Genomic DNA, 18404 nt, shown 5'->3' on the forward strand with positions numbered 1-18404 from the left:
AATTGCAACTTAACTAAACTCATCCTGAAGTCACAACAGAATACTAGATTGCTTAGTTTCTTGATGAAAGCAAATCAGAAGTATGCATTGGTGAAGAGTACTATACTCATGATGCAGCCCTTGCCAAATATAACTCAAGCCTATAGACTTCTTTGTCAAGAAGAAAGTCATAGAGGTATTGCAGATTCTGCCAAAAACAACAATGAAGTTGTAGCTTTTGCAGCGAGAAAGTTTGATCACAAACCTTATAAGCAACAACAACAGCAGGCTACAAGAGTTACCTTCAATACCAGCAACAACTCAGGTTACAATTCTGGTAAAATACTTACTGGCAACAAAAGATCATCCATCTTTTACTGTGATCATTGCAAGATTGGAGGTCACTCCATGGACAGATGCTGGAAACTTCATGGCTATCCAGCTAACCACAAGTTTGCCAAAGGCAAGAAGGTAGCAGCAGCTGCTCATAATGAGCTAACTGAGGATGAAAATGGTGATATGATTCAAGCATCATTTACTAAAGATCAATATGTGAAGTTAATGGATGTTCTTAATCAGCATACTACCTCAGACCAAAATGAACATCATGCTGCTGGAGGTTCTGGTTCTCTTGGTCTGGCAGCTAGTGCTCAGCTAGCAAGTACTTTTTTGTTAAATTCTATCTTAAAACAAAATTGATCATTGACAGTGGTGCCACTGATCATATGTGTTCTAATTTGAATCTGTTTACCAATTATCATCAAGTTTCTGGTACAGACTATTTCATAACCATACCTGATGGAAGTAAAGTCCAGGTAAAACATGTAGGAAACATTAAATTAGGTTCTTATCTAGAACTTAAAAATGTTCTACATGTTCCAGGATTTCATTTTAACCTTATTTCTATTCCAAAAATATGTCAGGAAGCCTCTTACACTATCAAATTTACTCATGATACGTGTTTCATTCAGGGCCCTTTGATGAACCAATACATGGTTCTTGGTGAGCTGGAGCATGGTCTGTACAAATTAAGTGAAGAAATCCTTCCCTCTTCACCTTCTACTGCTGATATAAATAATGCTGTCACCAACATTTCTACTTGTTTTACTGCTGTAGAAAATGCTAAACTGTGGCATTTGAGATTAGGACATATTTCTTTTACTAAGCTTCCAGAATTAGACAAGTCTGTAGACATACATGGTTGTTTAGCTGAGAATATCTGTCAAATTTGTCCAATAGCAAAACAACCTAGAAGATCTTTTCCTATTAGCTCAATAAAGTCCACTTTTGCTTTTCAATTAATCCATGTGGATGTATGGGGCCCATACAAAACTTGTACTTACACTGGTCATACCATGTTCCTTACTATTGTTGATGACTTTACAAGAGTCACATGGACTCATCTAATGAAAAGCAAGTCTGATTCTGTTGCCTTAATGACTCAGTTTTTGAATTTTGTTGCCACTCAATTTCACACTCAGGTTCAAATTGTAAGAACAGATAATGCTCCTGATCTTATAGAAGGTGAAATGAAGCAACTATTTATTACCAGAGGCATTGAAAACCAGAAGAGTTGCAGTGGAACACCACAACAGAATGGTGTAGTGGAACGAAAGCACAGACACTTGCTTGAAACAGCAAGATCTCTTCTTTTGCAATCCAGAATTCCCACCAAGTATTGGGGTGATTGCATATTAACTGCTACTTATTTGGTGAACAGAATGCCACTCAAAAGTATTCAAAATGTTACTCCCTTTGAGAAACTTTTCAACTACAAACCTAATCTTACCCATTTGAGAATCTTTGGGTGTTTATGTTATGTTAACACCACTCCCATACACAGAACCAAATTTGATCCTAAAGCCAACCCATGTATCTTCCTTGGATATCCTCCTGCACAGAAAGCCTATAAAGTCTTAGACTTGGTTACACACAAAATTGTGATTTCAAGAGATGTTGTTTTCTTTGAAAAACATTTTCCTTTTCACTATTCTTCACTCACAAATAAACCTCTCTCACAAATTTATCCTTTGCAAATATTTCTTCCCACTGTTACTGATCTCAGTGATATCAGTTCAGTTTCTTTTCCTAATCTTCTCAACTCTGTTGATACAACATCATCTCCCTCTAGTTCTGACACCTTTTCTTCTCCTGCTCCTTCTATTCCTGTTCCAAGGAAATCTTCAAGAATTTCTAAACCTACCACACATCTTAAAGATTATGTGTGTTCTCATACTACTCTTAACTCTTGGTGCAATCTGGTTTCACCTAATAATTTTCCATCACATTCCAAAGCTTTACTAGCATCTTTACTTACTTCTATTGAACCAACAAGCTACACTGAGGCTGCTAAAGATCCTTTATGGACAGAAGCTATGAATAAGGAACTCATAGCCTTGACAGAAAACAAAACCTGGGATATTGTCTCTCTTCCTAAAGGTAAGAAACCCATTGGTTGCAAATGGGTTTATAGAATCAAGAGAAAGGCAGATGGTTCTATAGATAGATACAAGGCAAGGTTAGTTGCAAAGGGTTTTACCCAGAAATATGGTATAGATTACCAAGAAACATTCTCTCCAGTTGTGAAAATGCCTACTATCAGGAGTATTTTAGCCTTGGCTGCTAGTAAAGGGTGGGATTTATATCAATTGGATATAAACAATGCTTTCTTGCATGGAGACCTCCATGAAGAAGTATACATGCATATGCCTGCTGGCCTTCCTAATCCAGATAACCTTGTTTGCAGGCTTAGAAAATCCCTTTATGGCCTCAAACAAGCCAGCAGACAATGGTTTGAAAAGCTTCATTCTGCCTTGCTATCACAAGGTTTTCTTCAGTCAAAAAATGACTATTCCCTTTTTATCAAGAAAGAAGATGCAGATATAACAATCCTTGCTGTCTATGTTGATGATATAATCATCACAGGTACCAATTTGATTACCATTGATTCCATTAAAGCCTACCTTCACACAACTTTCAGCATCAAAGACCTAGGAAAATTACATTATTTCCTAGGTATTGAAGTCATTTCTACTTCTGAGGGCTTCATTCTTTCCCAACATAAATTCACTAAAGAACTTGTTCAAGATAGTGGCTTAACCTTTCACAAAAAGACCTCCACCCCTCTTCCTACCCATGTGAAGCTATTGATTGATGAAGGAGAATTATATGATGGTCCAGCAGCTTACAGAAGCTTAGTTGGTAAGCTAAATTTTCTAACACATACAAGGCCTGACCTTGCTTTTGCTGTGCAAAGTTTAAGTCAATTCATGCACTCTCCTCGTCTTGCTCATTATCAAGCTTTGGTTCATACTCTCCACTATGTGAATTCCACTGCTGGACAAGGAATTCTTCTCAAAGCTTCTGATACTCTTACTCTTCAAGCCTACAGTGACTCAGACTGGGCTGCATGTCCTAATACCAGAAAGTCTGTCACTGGATATGTCCTTTTATTGGGCAATTCTCCCATCAGTTGGAAGTCTAAAAAGCAAGGTACCACTTCTAAGTCCTCATCTGAGGCTGAATATCGAGCTATGGCTCAGGCTGCTTCAGAAGTTTGTTGGTTGGTTAGGCTACTCACTGAATTGGGTATTTCTAATCTTACTCCTGTCACTCTACACTGTGATAATATGTCAGCTTTACATATTGCTAGAAATCCAGTCTTCCATGAGCGTACCAAGCACATAGAAGTGGATTGTCATTTCACTCGAGACAAAGTCATTGAAGGCCTACTTCAACTTAGTTACCTTCCTACTCAGAACCAATTGGCTGATGTTTTTACAAAAGTGCTTCCTGTTGCACAGCATAGAAGTCTTCTTTTCAAACTAGGTCTGGTTCCTACTGCTCCCATCCCTAGTTTGAGGGGGGGTGTTGAAGTTACTGAAGCTGAAGGCAGCAAAGCTTCAGCAACATTACAGAGGCCAGCAACTCAGCCTACAGCTCATTCAGCTCTAACAAACTTTTGACACCTCAGCATATTCTGTTACTTGTAATAACAAACTTGTATAGCTTATCTAGAGTTAGTTATCTTCAGTTTGTTTTCTTTCTATTAGATATAGCTGTGTGTATATATATAGCTAATGATGTAAAAGTTTACACTTGAACTTTAATAATACAATTTGATTCTCTCTCTAGAATTTCAGAGAGTTCAATTCTCTCAAAACCTCCTGATGAATATTCTCACAGCATATTAATGCAAAAGTTCAAAGTTGTTCTATCATATTCAATTGTTAGATGAACAATTTCATCACATATTTACCTCAATCTACTAATTTTCAATATGCTAATGGAAGAAGCATATTGAATCTTTTTCCTTACCTTCAAAAAATAAATATTGAATGAGTCAAATAGTTTAAAGTCACAAATTTGTACAAAAATAACACAATCTGCTAGTTTAGCACACACTTTCATAAAATCTGCTACCTAGTACCAGTGCCTCTTATTTGTTATCCATTGTCTGGTATCTGCTGATAACCCGAACATGGCAAAGAGGATATGAGGAAAAAATGGGAAAGGCAAGCACCCTCCACATAGTAAATCACAAGATTAACAACTTACAATGAGCCAACTTCTTGTTTTTCACCTTCTGACGCTGTAACTGCTATCATAAACATCAAAGTAACGATTACGTTGATGATTAGGCTGGAAAAGATAAATATTAGAACAGACAACGAAAGCAGCATCGACTAGCTATAGCTAGTCCTGCTAGGAAGCTTGTGCTTCAACTTTTCCCAGGGAACTTCTGATAATTTTTTGTTTGTTTGTTTGCGTGCTCGGGAAGCACTTAGTTCTCTAAGGAAGTACTAATCTATAGTACAAAATACATCAATCGAACCTTGAACCTTGAAACTAAAAACTATTCAATTATATAAGATATACAGCAGAAAGATGCATATGAACCATAAAAAAAAAGCCATAAGTACCTCAGAGTTTGACTTGGACTCGGATGAATCTTCCTCGGTTGATCTTTCAACAAAGTTTTGCAATACATCTTTGCCATGAGAGGATTTATCTGATCACAATATTAAATGTGTAAGAAAACACAAGCAGAACTAAGCTCAATCAGGCAACCCTATCCCACTCCAACCCTCAAATTCAATAACCACACTTTGTTAAGGAAAATGATGCAGCCAGTTTGTGTTCTCCCTCTGAAACTTGACAGTCAAAGTCTATGCTGCATACTCAGATTCGGAAAGAAAGGTACCTCTATGACAAGGTTGCAAACTCCAATTTTCATGCTGCATACAAGGGGTTCCACAGAAATATGTAAGCAGCTAGCAAGAAACGTCAACATAAAAAAAACCAAAAAAAAAAAGCCTTTTCAAGAATGCATAGCTATGTTATGAAGCAACCATCATTACATGTAATTTCTTAGCATCGTTTGGCTTAGATATACTATCAGGAAGCAATTTGGTATGCTGTTGATCCTACGAATGTTGTTCGTCCTGATTGGTCAACAATTAAAACAAGTGTAATTCGGTCGGCAAAGCTTATGATAGAAATTTGGGGTCTCATGCAGAAGTTGTAATGGACCGGAATAATACAACAAAATTTCATTTTCTATTGCACACTATATTTGTGAGAGCTCATATCTCTCACTTATCTATTTGGTATAACCCTTGTTTCTATCCTTCAAAAATATTTAGTGAGAGCTCTCCTGATTAGCTCACCTCTTCAACTCATGCACATACAACACATATTTATAGTGGTTGCATTCCTAGTTTCTAGATTTTCCCTCCTTTTCATAAACAAATCAATAAAAAGATGGTAAGATTTGGAAGGAAACGGAAGCTCACTCTCCCTCCCATTAATAAAGCCAATTATACATAAACTACAATGTCTACGCCATGAAGTATCCTAAGCATGCATCTTGAGCGCTGTCGCCACAGTTGCACATGAGAAACAATTGCTATCAACTAAACAGCTCAAAAGGAGACATAGGATATATACTGGGGAGAGAAGCCCAAGATGACCAATGAACAACTAATATTCTCCAAAGGAACTGCAAAACTTTCATGCTATCATTACATTGAGGCGTTGTATTTTTTACAGTTTCTTATTGCTTACTATTCTACATTTCTGTTTAGTCTCCCTAGCTTAAGAGGACATGTAAGTTTTGTATACATAGTTGCTCATGGACCGTAAAGACAGCAACAGTAAATTAAAGAAACCAAGAGAGTGCACTCTGAAATTTTAGGCAGAGGACATGTACTTAACTAGATCAAGCACACAAGGATCTGATTACACTCGGAAAAACATATTCCACACATTTTCCCAAGTTCTTCATACCCTTGTTGTGTTCAGTATTCATTCTATAAAAATGGCTAAAACATACTTCTCTGACTTGGGTAACAAGACTTTAGCAACTCTGAACAAGGAAGCTTTGAACCAATCAGTAAAGAACATGTACACTCTACAGTCATACATACATATCAGTGAAACTTGGTTGAAGAAGATGTCATACAGGACTGGATAGTATGCATAAATCAAATAGTCAATCCGTCTTTTTTTAGTTGCTATATTTTACCATTTAGACACTCTCTTTAGACACTCTCTTTTGTTTTCATCCCACAAAAAAAAACTACTTTATGCTTTATTGTTTTTAATGGTCTTTTCTTGATTTGTGTGCTAAAGTAGATGTAGCAACTAAAAAATGGATGGAGTAATCTTTAAACAATTGCACAAGTCTCACAGAGAGAAGGTGAAAAGAATAGTTATACTTACCGGGGTAACGACAAAGCATCCAACCAGTTGGGCCAAGCTGTAAAAAGAAGTCTTCATGAGATACTCTTGAGAATGCAAGATCTTAGCTTTAAATGATATTCCCTTAGTTTCAATCTCCTTAAAAACGGTGATGGTGACAGCATTGGTTGTGCTATCGCAGGGCACGTAACCACAAGGGTCAGGACCATCAGGGTGAGGAGGATTCCCATAGACGACATAACAGAAATGATCAGCTCCTACATACCGCAGCAACCTGTCGCATTCGACATACGGCTGTTTAAGGAAGGACAAGGTAGGGAGCCAATCCTCAGTGGGTTGATCGCTAGACATGTCAACCACTCCATCTGGACTCCGAAAGTGAGAAGTCAAGCTTAGCTCATCATGATAACTCAAAAGCCCATGTTGGGATTTCACAGGAACTCCACGTAGTGGGAGGCCATATAGGAAACGGCCACCATCCCCTTCTTGAAAGCTAATGGATATCTCAGTGGGGGACGGGCCGGAACGCGTCCAGGTACCATTATTGAGGTCGTACACAACCCGGACCATGTCTCCTCGACGTGGCTCCCAACCCAAGAGCACCACCTGTTGACGGTTTTCCAAGACCGTGCAGCCCGTCCAGTTTACCAGTTTGTCTACTGGAGGGTCTTCAAGGACTTGCCACTCATTTGTACTTGGATCATAACACTCAAATAGTTTTATAGCAGACAGAACATCTTTTATATGTGCTAAATCCGTCAAGTCAAATCTAATACAACGAATGCTACCTAAAGCGTAGAGCTTACCATTGGCAGCAAACACACATGGTCCGGGCTTTCCTGTGTTGAGGCGAGCCCCCAGTTTGGTAAGCTGCGCGTTAATCATGTCGAACACATACACCTCTCGAGGGAAGGCCCCTTCGTCACTCTTCCTAGGGATCTCGCCGCCTAGCATGTATAATTTCGAACCCAGCACGGCGCATCTCATTCCATGTGGGTTATCTCCGTTTTTTGGGAATTGTGCCACAGGGGTTAGCTCCGAACTAGCAGGTGCAGCTTCGGATTCTGATTGGAGTTGGAAGTCGATTTTGCAGAGGGAATGAGTCCATCGTGAAAATGGATAGTGAGAGTAGAACAGGTACATCGATCTACGCAACTCCATCCCAATTCCTAATATAAGTTCTGAAATAAGAACCTAGCTCTTGCTGTCAATGAGTTAAATTAAAATAAAATAAAAACAAATGGAGCTCTCAATGAGAATAGGTTTTTTTAGAAATAGGTTTTTTACGTTTTCGTTATGGTAATACTTATAATTAGCTTTTTCTGCAAGTTATGCAAGTGACATTCTACCATAAAAATAAAATTATAAAAAACTTTTGAAACAAAAACAAGCGTGAAACTGTGAAAGGAAGAGAGAAATTGAAAACCCTAAACTCAAGGAACGAAGTCACGAACTTCAAAGGAAGGAGTCAGGAGACGAAGCCACGAAGCGACGCAGCGACGCCCACCGTGAGTCGCCGTCGCCGACCTCAGTCAATCAGTCGTTTCAGTAGTTTACTCAGTCAGTAAGTTTTCTAAACCCTAATTTTCAGTTTCAGTTTTTTTTTTTTCAAGGTGATATTTACATTGTTTAGCTGTGAATTGTGATTCTTGTGAAATGTGAATTTGTGATTGTGGATTTATGGTTGTTGATTGATTTGTTGTTGGTTTGGAATTGGTCATGAACTCGTGATTTAGCATGTATAATTTCGAACCCAGCACGGCGCATCATCTCATTCCATATGAGTTATCTCCGTTTTTTTGGGAATTGTGCCACATGGGTTAGCTCCGAATACTAGCAGGTGCAGCTTCGGATTCTGATCTGAGTTGGAAGTCGATATTGCAGAGGGAATGAGTCCGTCGTGACGATTACATCGATCTATGCAACTCCATGCCAATTCCTAATATAAGTCCAGAAATAAGAACCCTAGCTCTTGCAGATGAGTTAAAATAAGACTAGCCTTCATATGCACGCGATGCGTGCGTTAATTTCAAAATTTGTTTTTCTATTAGATACTCCATTCGTACTTTATTTATGATTAAACTTAAATGTGAAAATATCAGCAGTTAGATAATTTAGATATACTAAATTCGCTAATGTAAAAGATAAAAAGATTGTGAGTGATTGTAACATTAATTTTTTTGTGAATGAATATCGAAAGAAAGACAAAATAATGAGTTGGTTTAACTGAATTAAAGAGTATCAAAGGTAGTGAATGTGCAGACTTTTCATGTGCACGTTATGTATGCCATCTTTTTTATAAGGTATAAATATTTTGTCCATTTAATTTTTGATTGAAGTATTTGATGTATATACCATTTTAACTTGTTTTAAATGGCAAGTTGGAATGAGAAATTTTTAAATGATTTGCTTTTGTAATTTTTTTTCATTCCATTGAATTAGTTAGGTATTTTAGTCACTTCAAAAGAGGACACCACACCTCCTCCCTTGGCTTATATAATAGAGATAGAAGGGAGCTCTCAGTGACAATAGGTTTTTTTAGAAATATTTTTTTTTACGTTTTTGTTAAGGAAAAGCATAAGGATGGTGGTAAGAGGGCTGACTATTGGCGACGGCGTATTAGACGAAGACTGGAGATCCTCTATAATTCTAATAAAATTAAAATAGAGTAGTATTTGAATCATATATATTAAGATTAAGGGTTTATATTGGTGGAGGAGAAAATTAGGGAGTGGATTTTGATGAGAAACAATCAGGAGCGACTTTGGAAAGATAATATATGAGCCACTGATTTTTTATTCAATGGTTGTTATTGCTCAAACTCTACCTTGTACAGTTATTTTAGGACTATAGAGTATATTTATATTAGCACCAGAAGGTAAGGAAGGTGGGATTGTTTGATTTTGGTTTTTTATATTTTTGCAGATAAGATCTAAACCGTTGACATAGGTACATTTAGATGAATGTTAAGATTAGCCTAACTCTCACATAGAGTTCTAAACTTTAGAGAATCCGCACACGAGATCTATCTATGTATAGAAATATATTTTTATATAGTGCAAATCTGACATATATTTTCTTATATATTTCACTTTTTCTACTTGAATGTCAAAATCGATATTGTATATATTGTATTTCTCTTTACTCTCTCCATCTTGATAATACGTTTTTATATAGTGCTAATCCAACATGAATCTTTTTATCTTTCTCACTTGATATCTTGATAGTATTCATACTTAAAGAGAATGTTCTCAATTTTTTTTAATTTATAAGAAAATAATAGTCATATGGGGTCTTGTTTGATTCATTTCAATTAATATTTTATTAATATTCAATCGTTATAATTTTTGCTAGTATATAGTAAAAGATATTTAAGTTCAACGATAAGCATTGGGAGACACACAAAAAAGTGAGAATGACAAAAGAAGAACAGAGACTAATTATGAGATTTGTTACAGTCAGGGTAAAAAAAAAAATATAAATTGTTACACTTAATAGTCTGATAACATCCATTATAAAAATAAGAGTAATATAAATTAAATATATCAACACTTAGTAATTAGTAAGTGAGTAGTTTATACTATAAATATAAGATATATTGGGACAACCAATAAAACAATTTATAGTGTGTTTGGTTCATTTTTAGTAAAGGAAAGAAAGGGAAAAGAAAGGAAGGGAAGGGAAGAGAAAGGAAAAGAATGGAAGAGAAAGGAAAAAAACTTTAATTTCCCATGTTTGGTATAAATTTTCTCTTTCCTTCCGAATTCCCCCGCTTTTGGGAGGAAAAGAAAGTGAAATTTTATTAAAGAATCTTTCCTTCCAATTCCTCCCATTTCCTTTCACTTAATTTTTTTTAATGAACCAAACATTGGAAAGTAATAAATTTCCTTCCACTTCCTTTCCTTTCCTTCCAAATTCCTTCTACCAAACAAACTGTTAATAATTTTAACACATTAACTCTAACTCATGCATCGCACGAGCATCACAACTTATATGCATAAAAATACGGGTGATGTTTAGTAATACGAGCGGTAAATAAAATCACCCACATCAATGGAATATAAAAGCTTTCGCCGTTTTCTCTTAAATATTATGGCATTTGCTTTTGGCTCAAGTAACTGATGTTACTCTTACTCAACAATGAACTGTGTATCTCTTTTTTATCATCCTCATCACCTTCATAATATCTCCCTTCACTTCCATCTCTAAAATTTACTAATCAAAAAACATCTTTTAGACTGATAAGATAGAGAGGTCGAAATGCAACAGCAGACATTGGCGGAGTAATCCTTCAATTTCACGCTCAATTCTTGAATCATGAATATATCTTTACCACTACAAATCAGAGGTGCAATATCATATATATATTGAAGCACTCCTTAATTAGTCCTTCCCTTTGTTGGGAAACGAGTAAATATCTAAAAACAACACACAAGAATTTTACGTGGAAACCCTTTTAAACTAGGGAAAAACCACGGTCCCGATCTCCAGGGACAGAACTTCACTATATTATTTTTGGGAGTACAAAGGTTACCACTACAACTACAATATTAGAAATATGTGTTTAGGACAAAGTTCTACTTTGTAACCTCCATAATAGTACTACTACTAACTAAACCTAAACACCCTCCCACTAATATTGTGTTTGCCTCACACCAATTACTTCCTCTCACTCTTTTTGTTTGTATATTCTTCACACTCTAATACACTCACACTCTTCTATTTTCTTTGCTACTTGTGCTCCTCAGCTCTCACGGCATTGCTCATTATATAGAGCACCTCATGGCTCTTTCTTCAAGCCACAATTAATGACATTGTAGCAAATGTCAAACATCACGTAGGATGATTCCTAAAGTCGTCTGCCAACTTTCTCTTTTCTCCCCTAGAGCCTCCAAGCTACATCTAGCTTGCTCTAAAAAAAGACAAAAGTAAAATCTCCTTATTTATGCAAAAAAAATCTACTGCATGCTCTACTACTCTAGCCATCAATAACTAGCTCACTCAAGTCGAACAAGATTAAAGGTTCTCATAGAACCAAATACCACGACAAACTTTTTTTTTCCAACTTAATACAATAATAATAAAACTATTAATAATTAATGATTTGGGGAGATTAACCTAACATTCTTTAATTTTTTTTGGGGAATTAATTAAAAAGCTACTCATCTGGATCTCTTCAATTGAATTTTGTCACTGTACATTTTATTTGGCATCATCTAATACTCTATATCTCAACACATATAATTCCCATCGATCTATGTTGTAGGAGTTCATGCTTAGCTTGTTTATGTTATTTTTGATGGGTTGAAAATGAAAAATATTTTGGGTTCGGATGAGTTTGTAGATTACTATTTCGTGGAAGCTCTTAGAGTTCAGATGTATGTGTAGGATGTATGATTTTAACTTTTTTGTTTTAATCATTATCTTTTACTATGTTTCCGATTGATTGTGTAGTGCTACACTATATAGAGTTTCGAATAGATTTTAGAGTTTAGGGTCTTAGCAGGAAATCGTTTAACCATTAGGAATTTATGGATTTTTCCCATGTACTATATGACCCGACCCGGAAAAATCGTGTACTCTTGGACATGTTACTGTGTTTTCATATCGAGTATCCGAAAAACCCGGTACCTAATTATGAATACCCCTACTTTATGTGCCTTTATAATAACATGACTTATTCTGAAAAAAATTTAGACCTTTCCAAAGTAGATTAAAAATCCCTTTTATTCAAATTGTGTTTTAAAATTTCACTTGCTCTATTGATATATCAAATTAGGTCGAATAGAAATGGAGAATGGAGAAGCTGCGGTTAATGGTCTTTATGTAGAATGTTATCCTAGCTGGAATAAACATCTACTCCCTGTCCTTAAGTCCTTCTTCCCACAACCTTCAAAGGTGGATATACTGGTTCCAGCTTGTGGAGAATCCGAAATGTCGTTGGAGCTCTATGATGTTGGATTTGAGCATATAACTAACATTGATTCCTCTCGAGATGTCATTAGAAAGATGTTGAAACGTCATGTCAATCGACCTAATCTACTGTGGAGGTTAGGTGACATAACTGACAAGGTAATACTAACATGAATCTGATTAAAGTATGTATTGTATTTATTTAATAGTATGTTACTCCGACATGTACATTTTCCTCAAAAACCGGCTGACACGATACTTCACTTGGATACTGTATTTTAAACTAAAAACATGAACTTTTTCTACACAATAGCCGAGTTGGATGCTTCGATATACAAGTAGACACTTAATCCGTGTCTGAATAACATAGCATTTAACAATAACTGCTTATTTTGGGAAAACACATTTCCTATTAGCTTATTCATTTAAAACTTGCTAAGTATTGTCATAGTGATTACTTTGTTTGTTCATCTTGAATGGTCATTGAGTCTTACTAAAAATTATGACATTGTCTCTTTAAAACATTCTATCAGTCCATTTAAAAGTTGCTAGTTTGGTTATATCTAGGGTGTTCTGGTTTGAAAGAAATAAATAACAAATGATCTCATGTTCTAACTTGTATTTGAATGAGATTGAGTGTGGTGGGAACGTTTTATTTCTCAATTGATTATGACTTGAAGGGTTTAAGTCTTGTACTGTTGTATTTTTACTCTAATGTCAGCAAATATTATTTTTGTTACAGATAACATTGCAAAACTGGGTTATCTGAACAAATTAAAGTCATATTATTTTGTTGTTTCGAAGTTAAGTAATTTCTGCAGGGACTAGATGTAATTATGCCTATCATACAATCTTATAAAAAATATTGTAGAAAAAATGGTTTCATCGAAAAGTTTATTCATGTAACTGTTTTGAACTTTAGAATTTTGTATAATTCTAGTCATTTAAAAAGCACAAAAGTTACAATGTTCATTCCCAAGTTCTATATTGTGTATTGTGCATTGTTAGTTTTAATCTTTACTTATAATTGTTTTTGTACTTTTAGCTTGGTAGTAAGCCCCATTATGATGTTGTGATTGACAAGGGGGCTTTGGATGGCTTAACTTCATCAGAGAATTCATACATAAAAAAGGTTGGACTTGTTTTTCTACGTACTTAATTTTAATTTTTTTTATTGCAATTCAAATATTATAATCAAGAAATTTCTTTTCGCTTATTGGATTTAGGTGAAAAGTGCTTTAAAAATGGGAGGGATATTCATCTGCTTTACGCATTTTGATGCAAGAATCAAAGGTATATGTAATATGACTTTATTATATTTTATTCATGTGTCATGCTTGAATTATTGAACTGTGTATTTTTTCCAAGTAAGAGATAAAATTGCAATAAACCACCCTACAAATTTACAACCTAACTAGCCTTAAAGGAGTCAGAACTAACCCAAACTATACAAATACCAAAACACCAAAACATGGCTAACAACTAGCTCTTTATGACACATTATAGATCCAATTTTTATCTCTCCTAGAAACCTTCTTAAGGAGCACTGCCAACGCTCTCACCTTAATTACATTTTGCAGAAGTTTAGTAACACTAGCATTGTGGGAATTCTCTTATTTCAATAGCAGTCATTTCTGTTTTGCTAAATGACAGCAGATACAGCAGCATGACTCACATCTCTGAAATTTAGAAAGTCTGCTCTTCTTGAGCCATCGTAATATCCCTGGTAATTTAGTAGCTAGATATTGAATATGTAACCATTCCATAAGCCAATGAATGCAAGTTTTGCTGTAATAACAGTCGACGAACAAATGGCCATGACTCTTAGGACTAGAATCACATATTAAGCAATTACTAGAACGGCTTACTCCAATCTTTGCTAAGCTTGACTAGTACCTCCCAAAATGTTTATAGTAAACACCCTTGGCTTCTAGGCAAGTGAAACTCTCCCCCATCATCTTTAGCTGAATTTGAAGTGAAGCACCACTCTCCAAACATTATCTGGTAAAGGCTTCCAAGACAAGAAGCATTTACTTTAGTTTCCAAGAGACCAATAAGGCCTACATAATGCCTTTGAATAAAGGATGTCACATCAATTTGTTTTTGAGCTTTATTAATCCCTCGGACATTCCATGAAAGAATAATGGAAGAGTCCCCTTTTCTCACTTACATATTCTCTCCAATTCCAGTCTCTTGCAATTCTCCTCCAGCTACATCCACTAAAACATCAAATACATTTGTTGTAGTAGTAGGCTTGATTGTGGTTGATAGTCTTATAGGCTTAAGAGCCTTTTGAAAGCCATCATCATTCCATAGATGTGTCCCTTTAGTAATTCTATAGTCAATAGTTCCATAACCAATCTTGAGACAATCAGCACCATTTACTAGGTTTCCATTTATAAAGCACATAAACAGTAAACGCCTTGCTTGACACCATGTTCATCCATAAAAAACAAACTAGAAGGAAATTGTTGATTCACTTTAACCTCAATAAAAACCCCTCCCATATTGGACTTTGTCACGTTTCCTAGTAACATCATCACATTGCATCGGCTTGCCTAATTGTGAGACAATTTTATAGAGACAATTCTCCCCGTAACTTTTGATCCCCAATTTTAGCTGAATCCAAATAGGAATGGTTTTCAAATCTTCCTTCTCAAAATCCATATTCCGAGACCATCCTTTCATGATCACTGGCTTACTATAAAAAAAAAAAAAAAGCTCTACTAAGCACCTTATCACAAGAAACCATAGCAGAATATCTCACTATAAATCTTCCCTTTTTCACCATCACCACCTTGTCTACATTATATGCCTTCCACACTCTTCTTATGAAGCCATCCATGACATGAATCGGAGGATTAGCTCCAATTACATAGCATACAACGAAAGAACTCCAATAATCAGTCTCGTCTTGTATTTCAGTCATGTCACTTGAACAATCTTATAATCATTCTTATTAGTTTCATTATCTAAATTTCCAACTATTTCAGAGTTCTAATCAACATCAACCTCATCAAATTGTTGTAACATAGGAATTGTAGATATACCTTCTCAATTCGAATGTGCATGAGGTCAAGGTTGAGAGCTCCGATGAATCGATTCAAGCAATTCATTGATTATGTGCTGAATTTCCTATTGTTGCTTCAGATTCTGAAGCGATGATATTGGGGTTAAGATTTTCTCATTATAACCAAAGTTCAAAGCCTCCGATCCAATAAATCTCATCAATCGATCATGATTTTAGCGCTTGAGAATCCGAAAAAGGACCTATGACAATTGTTCTTCCGTAACCTCCAGATTTCTTGCCATGGCTACGGCTCACGTTAGCAAACGTGCGCCGAGAGAAAACTTGGAGGGAAAGAAAATCACCTTGTTTTTCCTTTAGGGATAAGATCATTAAAGTGTGTTTAATTTTTCTCTTTTTCAGCCTTGCTTTTACAGGTTTTCTCTCTGGGATTCAGAACAACTTTTCATGATTTGCCTGAAGACAATCATGCAATAATGATGGTGACACAGAGAGTCAACTTTTTGCTGCCATATCTGTTATCAATACATGATGATAAACATGTGCAGGTAACTTTTTCTCTATAAAGGGATTAATACTAATGTAACGTATGATTAACACTTAGTAATTCTTACGTGTTGTTCATGAAAACAGTGTGTTATGATTCTGTTAGTGACATGTATTCAGCAGATGATGTGTGTTAGGAATAGTCATGAATTTGTTACAGCACTTACAGGCTACAGCTCTGAGTCAGTCATTTGCGTGTCTATTAGCTAGAAATTGGGTGGGAATTTAGGACTTTGGTTGTGAATACACTTGTAAACTTGTCTGAATTTCTCTCTCAAATGGTCATCGAACCTATTGTGCTTAAGTTTGTTGGCTAAAGTTTAGATGGCAACAAGTCGTCTTTAATTAGTTAGATGGTTGTCATTGTTGCTTTTGTTGAGAATTTGTGATTCTCTTTCACGTTCTCTGTAAATTAAACCTCTGTTCTCTAATGAAAGAACTTCATTTCTAATTTCCTCAAACGCTGTTCTTTCTAATTTTGGATTTTTTGGAATTAGAATTTTGCTTCTTCAACTTAAGTTGGTTCTAGAATCATATTCCACCTAAACAAAACTTATTACCTTATTATGTTTGATTTGAACGAATTTTGTAGGCCACAAACCCACTTCTGTATCAAGCTATCTCAGATGAGAATGCAAAAATACAACGTGTTTTAGATGATATGTCATTTTCTCTTGCTGAAATAGAATCCGGCGTAATGGGAGATCCGAATGAGATTTCAATCGGTCGTTGTTTTATGGTTGATTGGACTGGAAAGGCAGGCTTAAAGTATGAGGTTCTCGTTCTTGATGTTAAACCATCCCGACATTGTTTTTCATGGGATATCTTTTTTGTTCGGAAGGTTCGTTGATATATTCTCTTTTATGTTTTTTTTTACTTGGATATTATATTAACTATGCGTGCCAAAAAAATATTTGTTAACTCCTAATAAATTAATATTTGTACAACGTTGTTTTTTTAAATTATGTAACGTCATTTTTTTTTCTCATTGATAAATTCTCTAATGAGAAAAGTCATTTCTTTTCTAATATAGATGAGTATGTTTCTTGTATTAATGAGCTTTGTGGTTGAATCAGTTGACATCAAAGCTATTGGATCTTAATGAGCAGAAAAAGTTGATGATATGTAGTCGTGTGCAGGCTTCTCGTGTTTATGTGGTATGTGTTTTATATTGCCATTTTTGATATTGATAAATTCTCACATGCTTACTCAAGTATACTTACATTGTTGTTTCTACAGGTATTATTACCACAGTTTGGAAAACGTCGTTCTATAGATGAACTTATGGTAACTTTTACATGTTCATCATAAATTAGTATAGATAAATATCACCTTAATACTTGATTATAACTTTGGATTGCAGCGTAGTTTTGACATACTTTTCTCGAAGTTAGCTCCTCAAGGTAGTGAAGGTACTTTTAGGTATGTTTAATTGCGGTTGCCTTTCTACTTTCTACTTTGATGATATAGAAGTTTTTAATTTAAGTCACTATGATTTAATAGTTGATTATATATATTTTTCGTCTATTTACCTGTGTATAGGTGCACGAAAATCTCAGAAGATCAATTGTTATCTGTTTCGGAGGAAGAAGATAGTTCCAAGAAAATTGAAGCTGAAACTTCTATTGATGTTCTCGAGTTTAGTGGAAGATTATGTGTCGAGTAGTCTTTGTCTAGGTTCCACACCTTCTCCTCCCCTAGTTGAGCAATAAGTCAATATATTTTTCACCTCCGTCAAAGAATGGCATGACTTGCATATTACCTGCTTAATTGTTTCTTTATCCAGGTAGATTTGCAAATTATTTGTCCGCTCTACGATAGAGCCAGTACAAGCCACCTGCAATGAATGAAAATGTAGTACTTCTATATGCAATTAAGGATATATGAACTTTATGAAAACGTTAAGAATCCATATTTTTACTTTCATATTGAGGGAAGGGTGTTGAAATTAAGTTGGGGGGACAGTTAGGACAACAACGCAGGAGACATACCTTGAGACTGAAATAAATGCGCATAAGAAATGGGAATTAGAGGGTAAATAAAAATGCAATTTACGCAATTAGTCTAGCACTTAGTATGGAAGTAAACTTCCTTGGTTCACTTCTCTTATTGTTAGAGAAATCTGAGAAGGTAGGAAGAAAACTTAACGGCTTTTTGTGTCTATTGTTCACTCATCCAATATCTCTTTTTTTTTTTCTATCATTGCTCGTTTCCAACTTCCATAACATAATTATTT

At 35.4% G+C, this 18404-nt stretch overlaps 1 protein-coding gene across 1 annotated transcript; it reads left to right on the plus strand.

Annotated features, from left to right (window-relative positions):
• The first annotated feature begins 15606 nt into the window (after positions 1-15606).
• LOC109136530 (uncharacterized) lies at positions 15607-17834 on the plus strand. The gene is made up of 6 exons (XM_048645342.1): positions 15607-16170; positions 16761-17009; positions 17245-17325; positions 17408-17455; positions 17532-17590; positions 17711-17834. The coding sequence occupies exons 1-6, from the start codon at positions 16099-16101 to the stop codon at positions 17832-17834; spliced, it is 633 nt and encodes a 210-aa protein (XP_048501299.1). The 5' UTR covers positions 15607-16098.
• The last annotated feature ends 570 nt before the right edge of the window (positions 17835-18404 follow it).

This window comes from Beta vulgaris, chromosome 5, assembly GCF_026745355.1.
Source record: "Beta vulgaris subsp. vulgaris cultivar EL10 chromosome 5, EL10.2, whole genome shotgun sequence".
Taxonomy (NCBI): Eukaryota; Viridiplantae; Streptophyta; class Magnoliopsida; order Caryophyllales; family Amaranthaceae; genus Beta; species Beta vulgaris.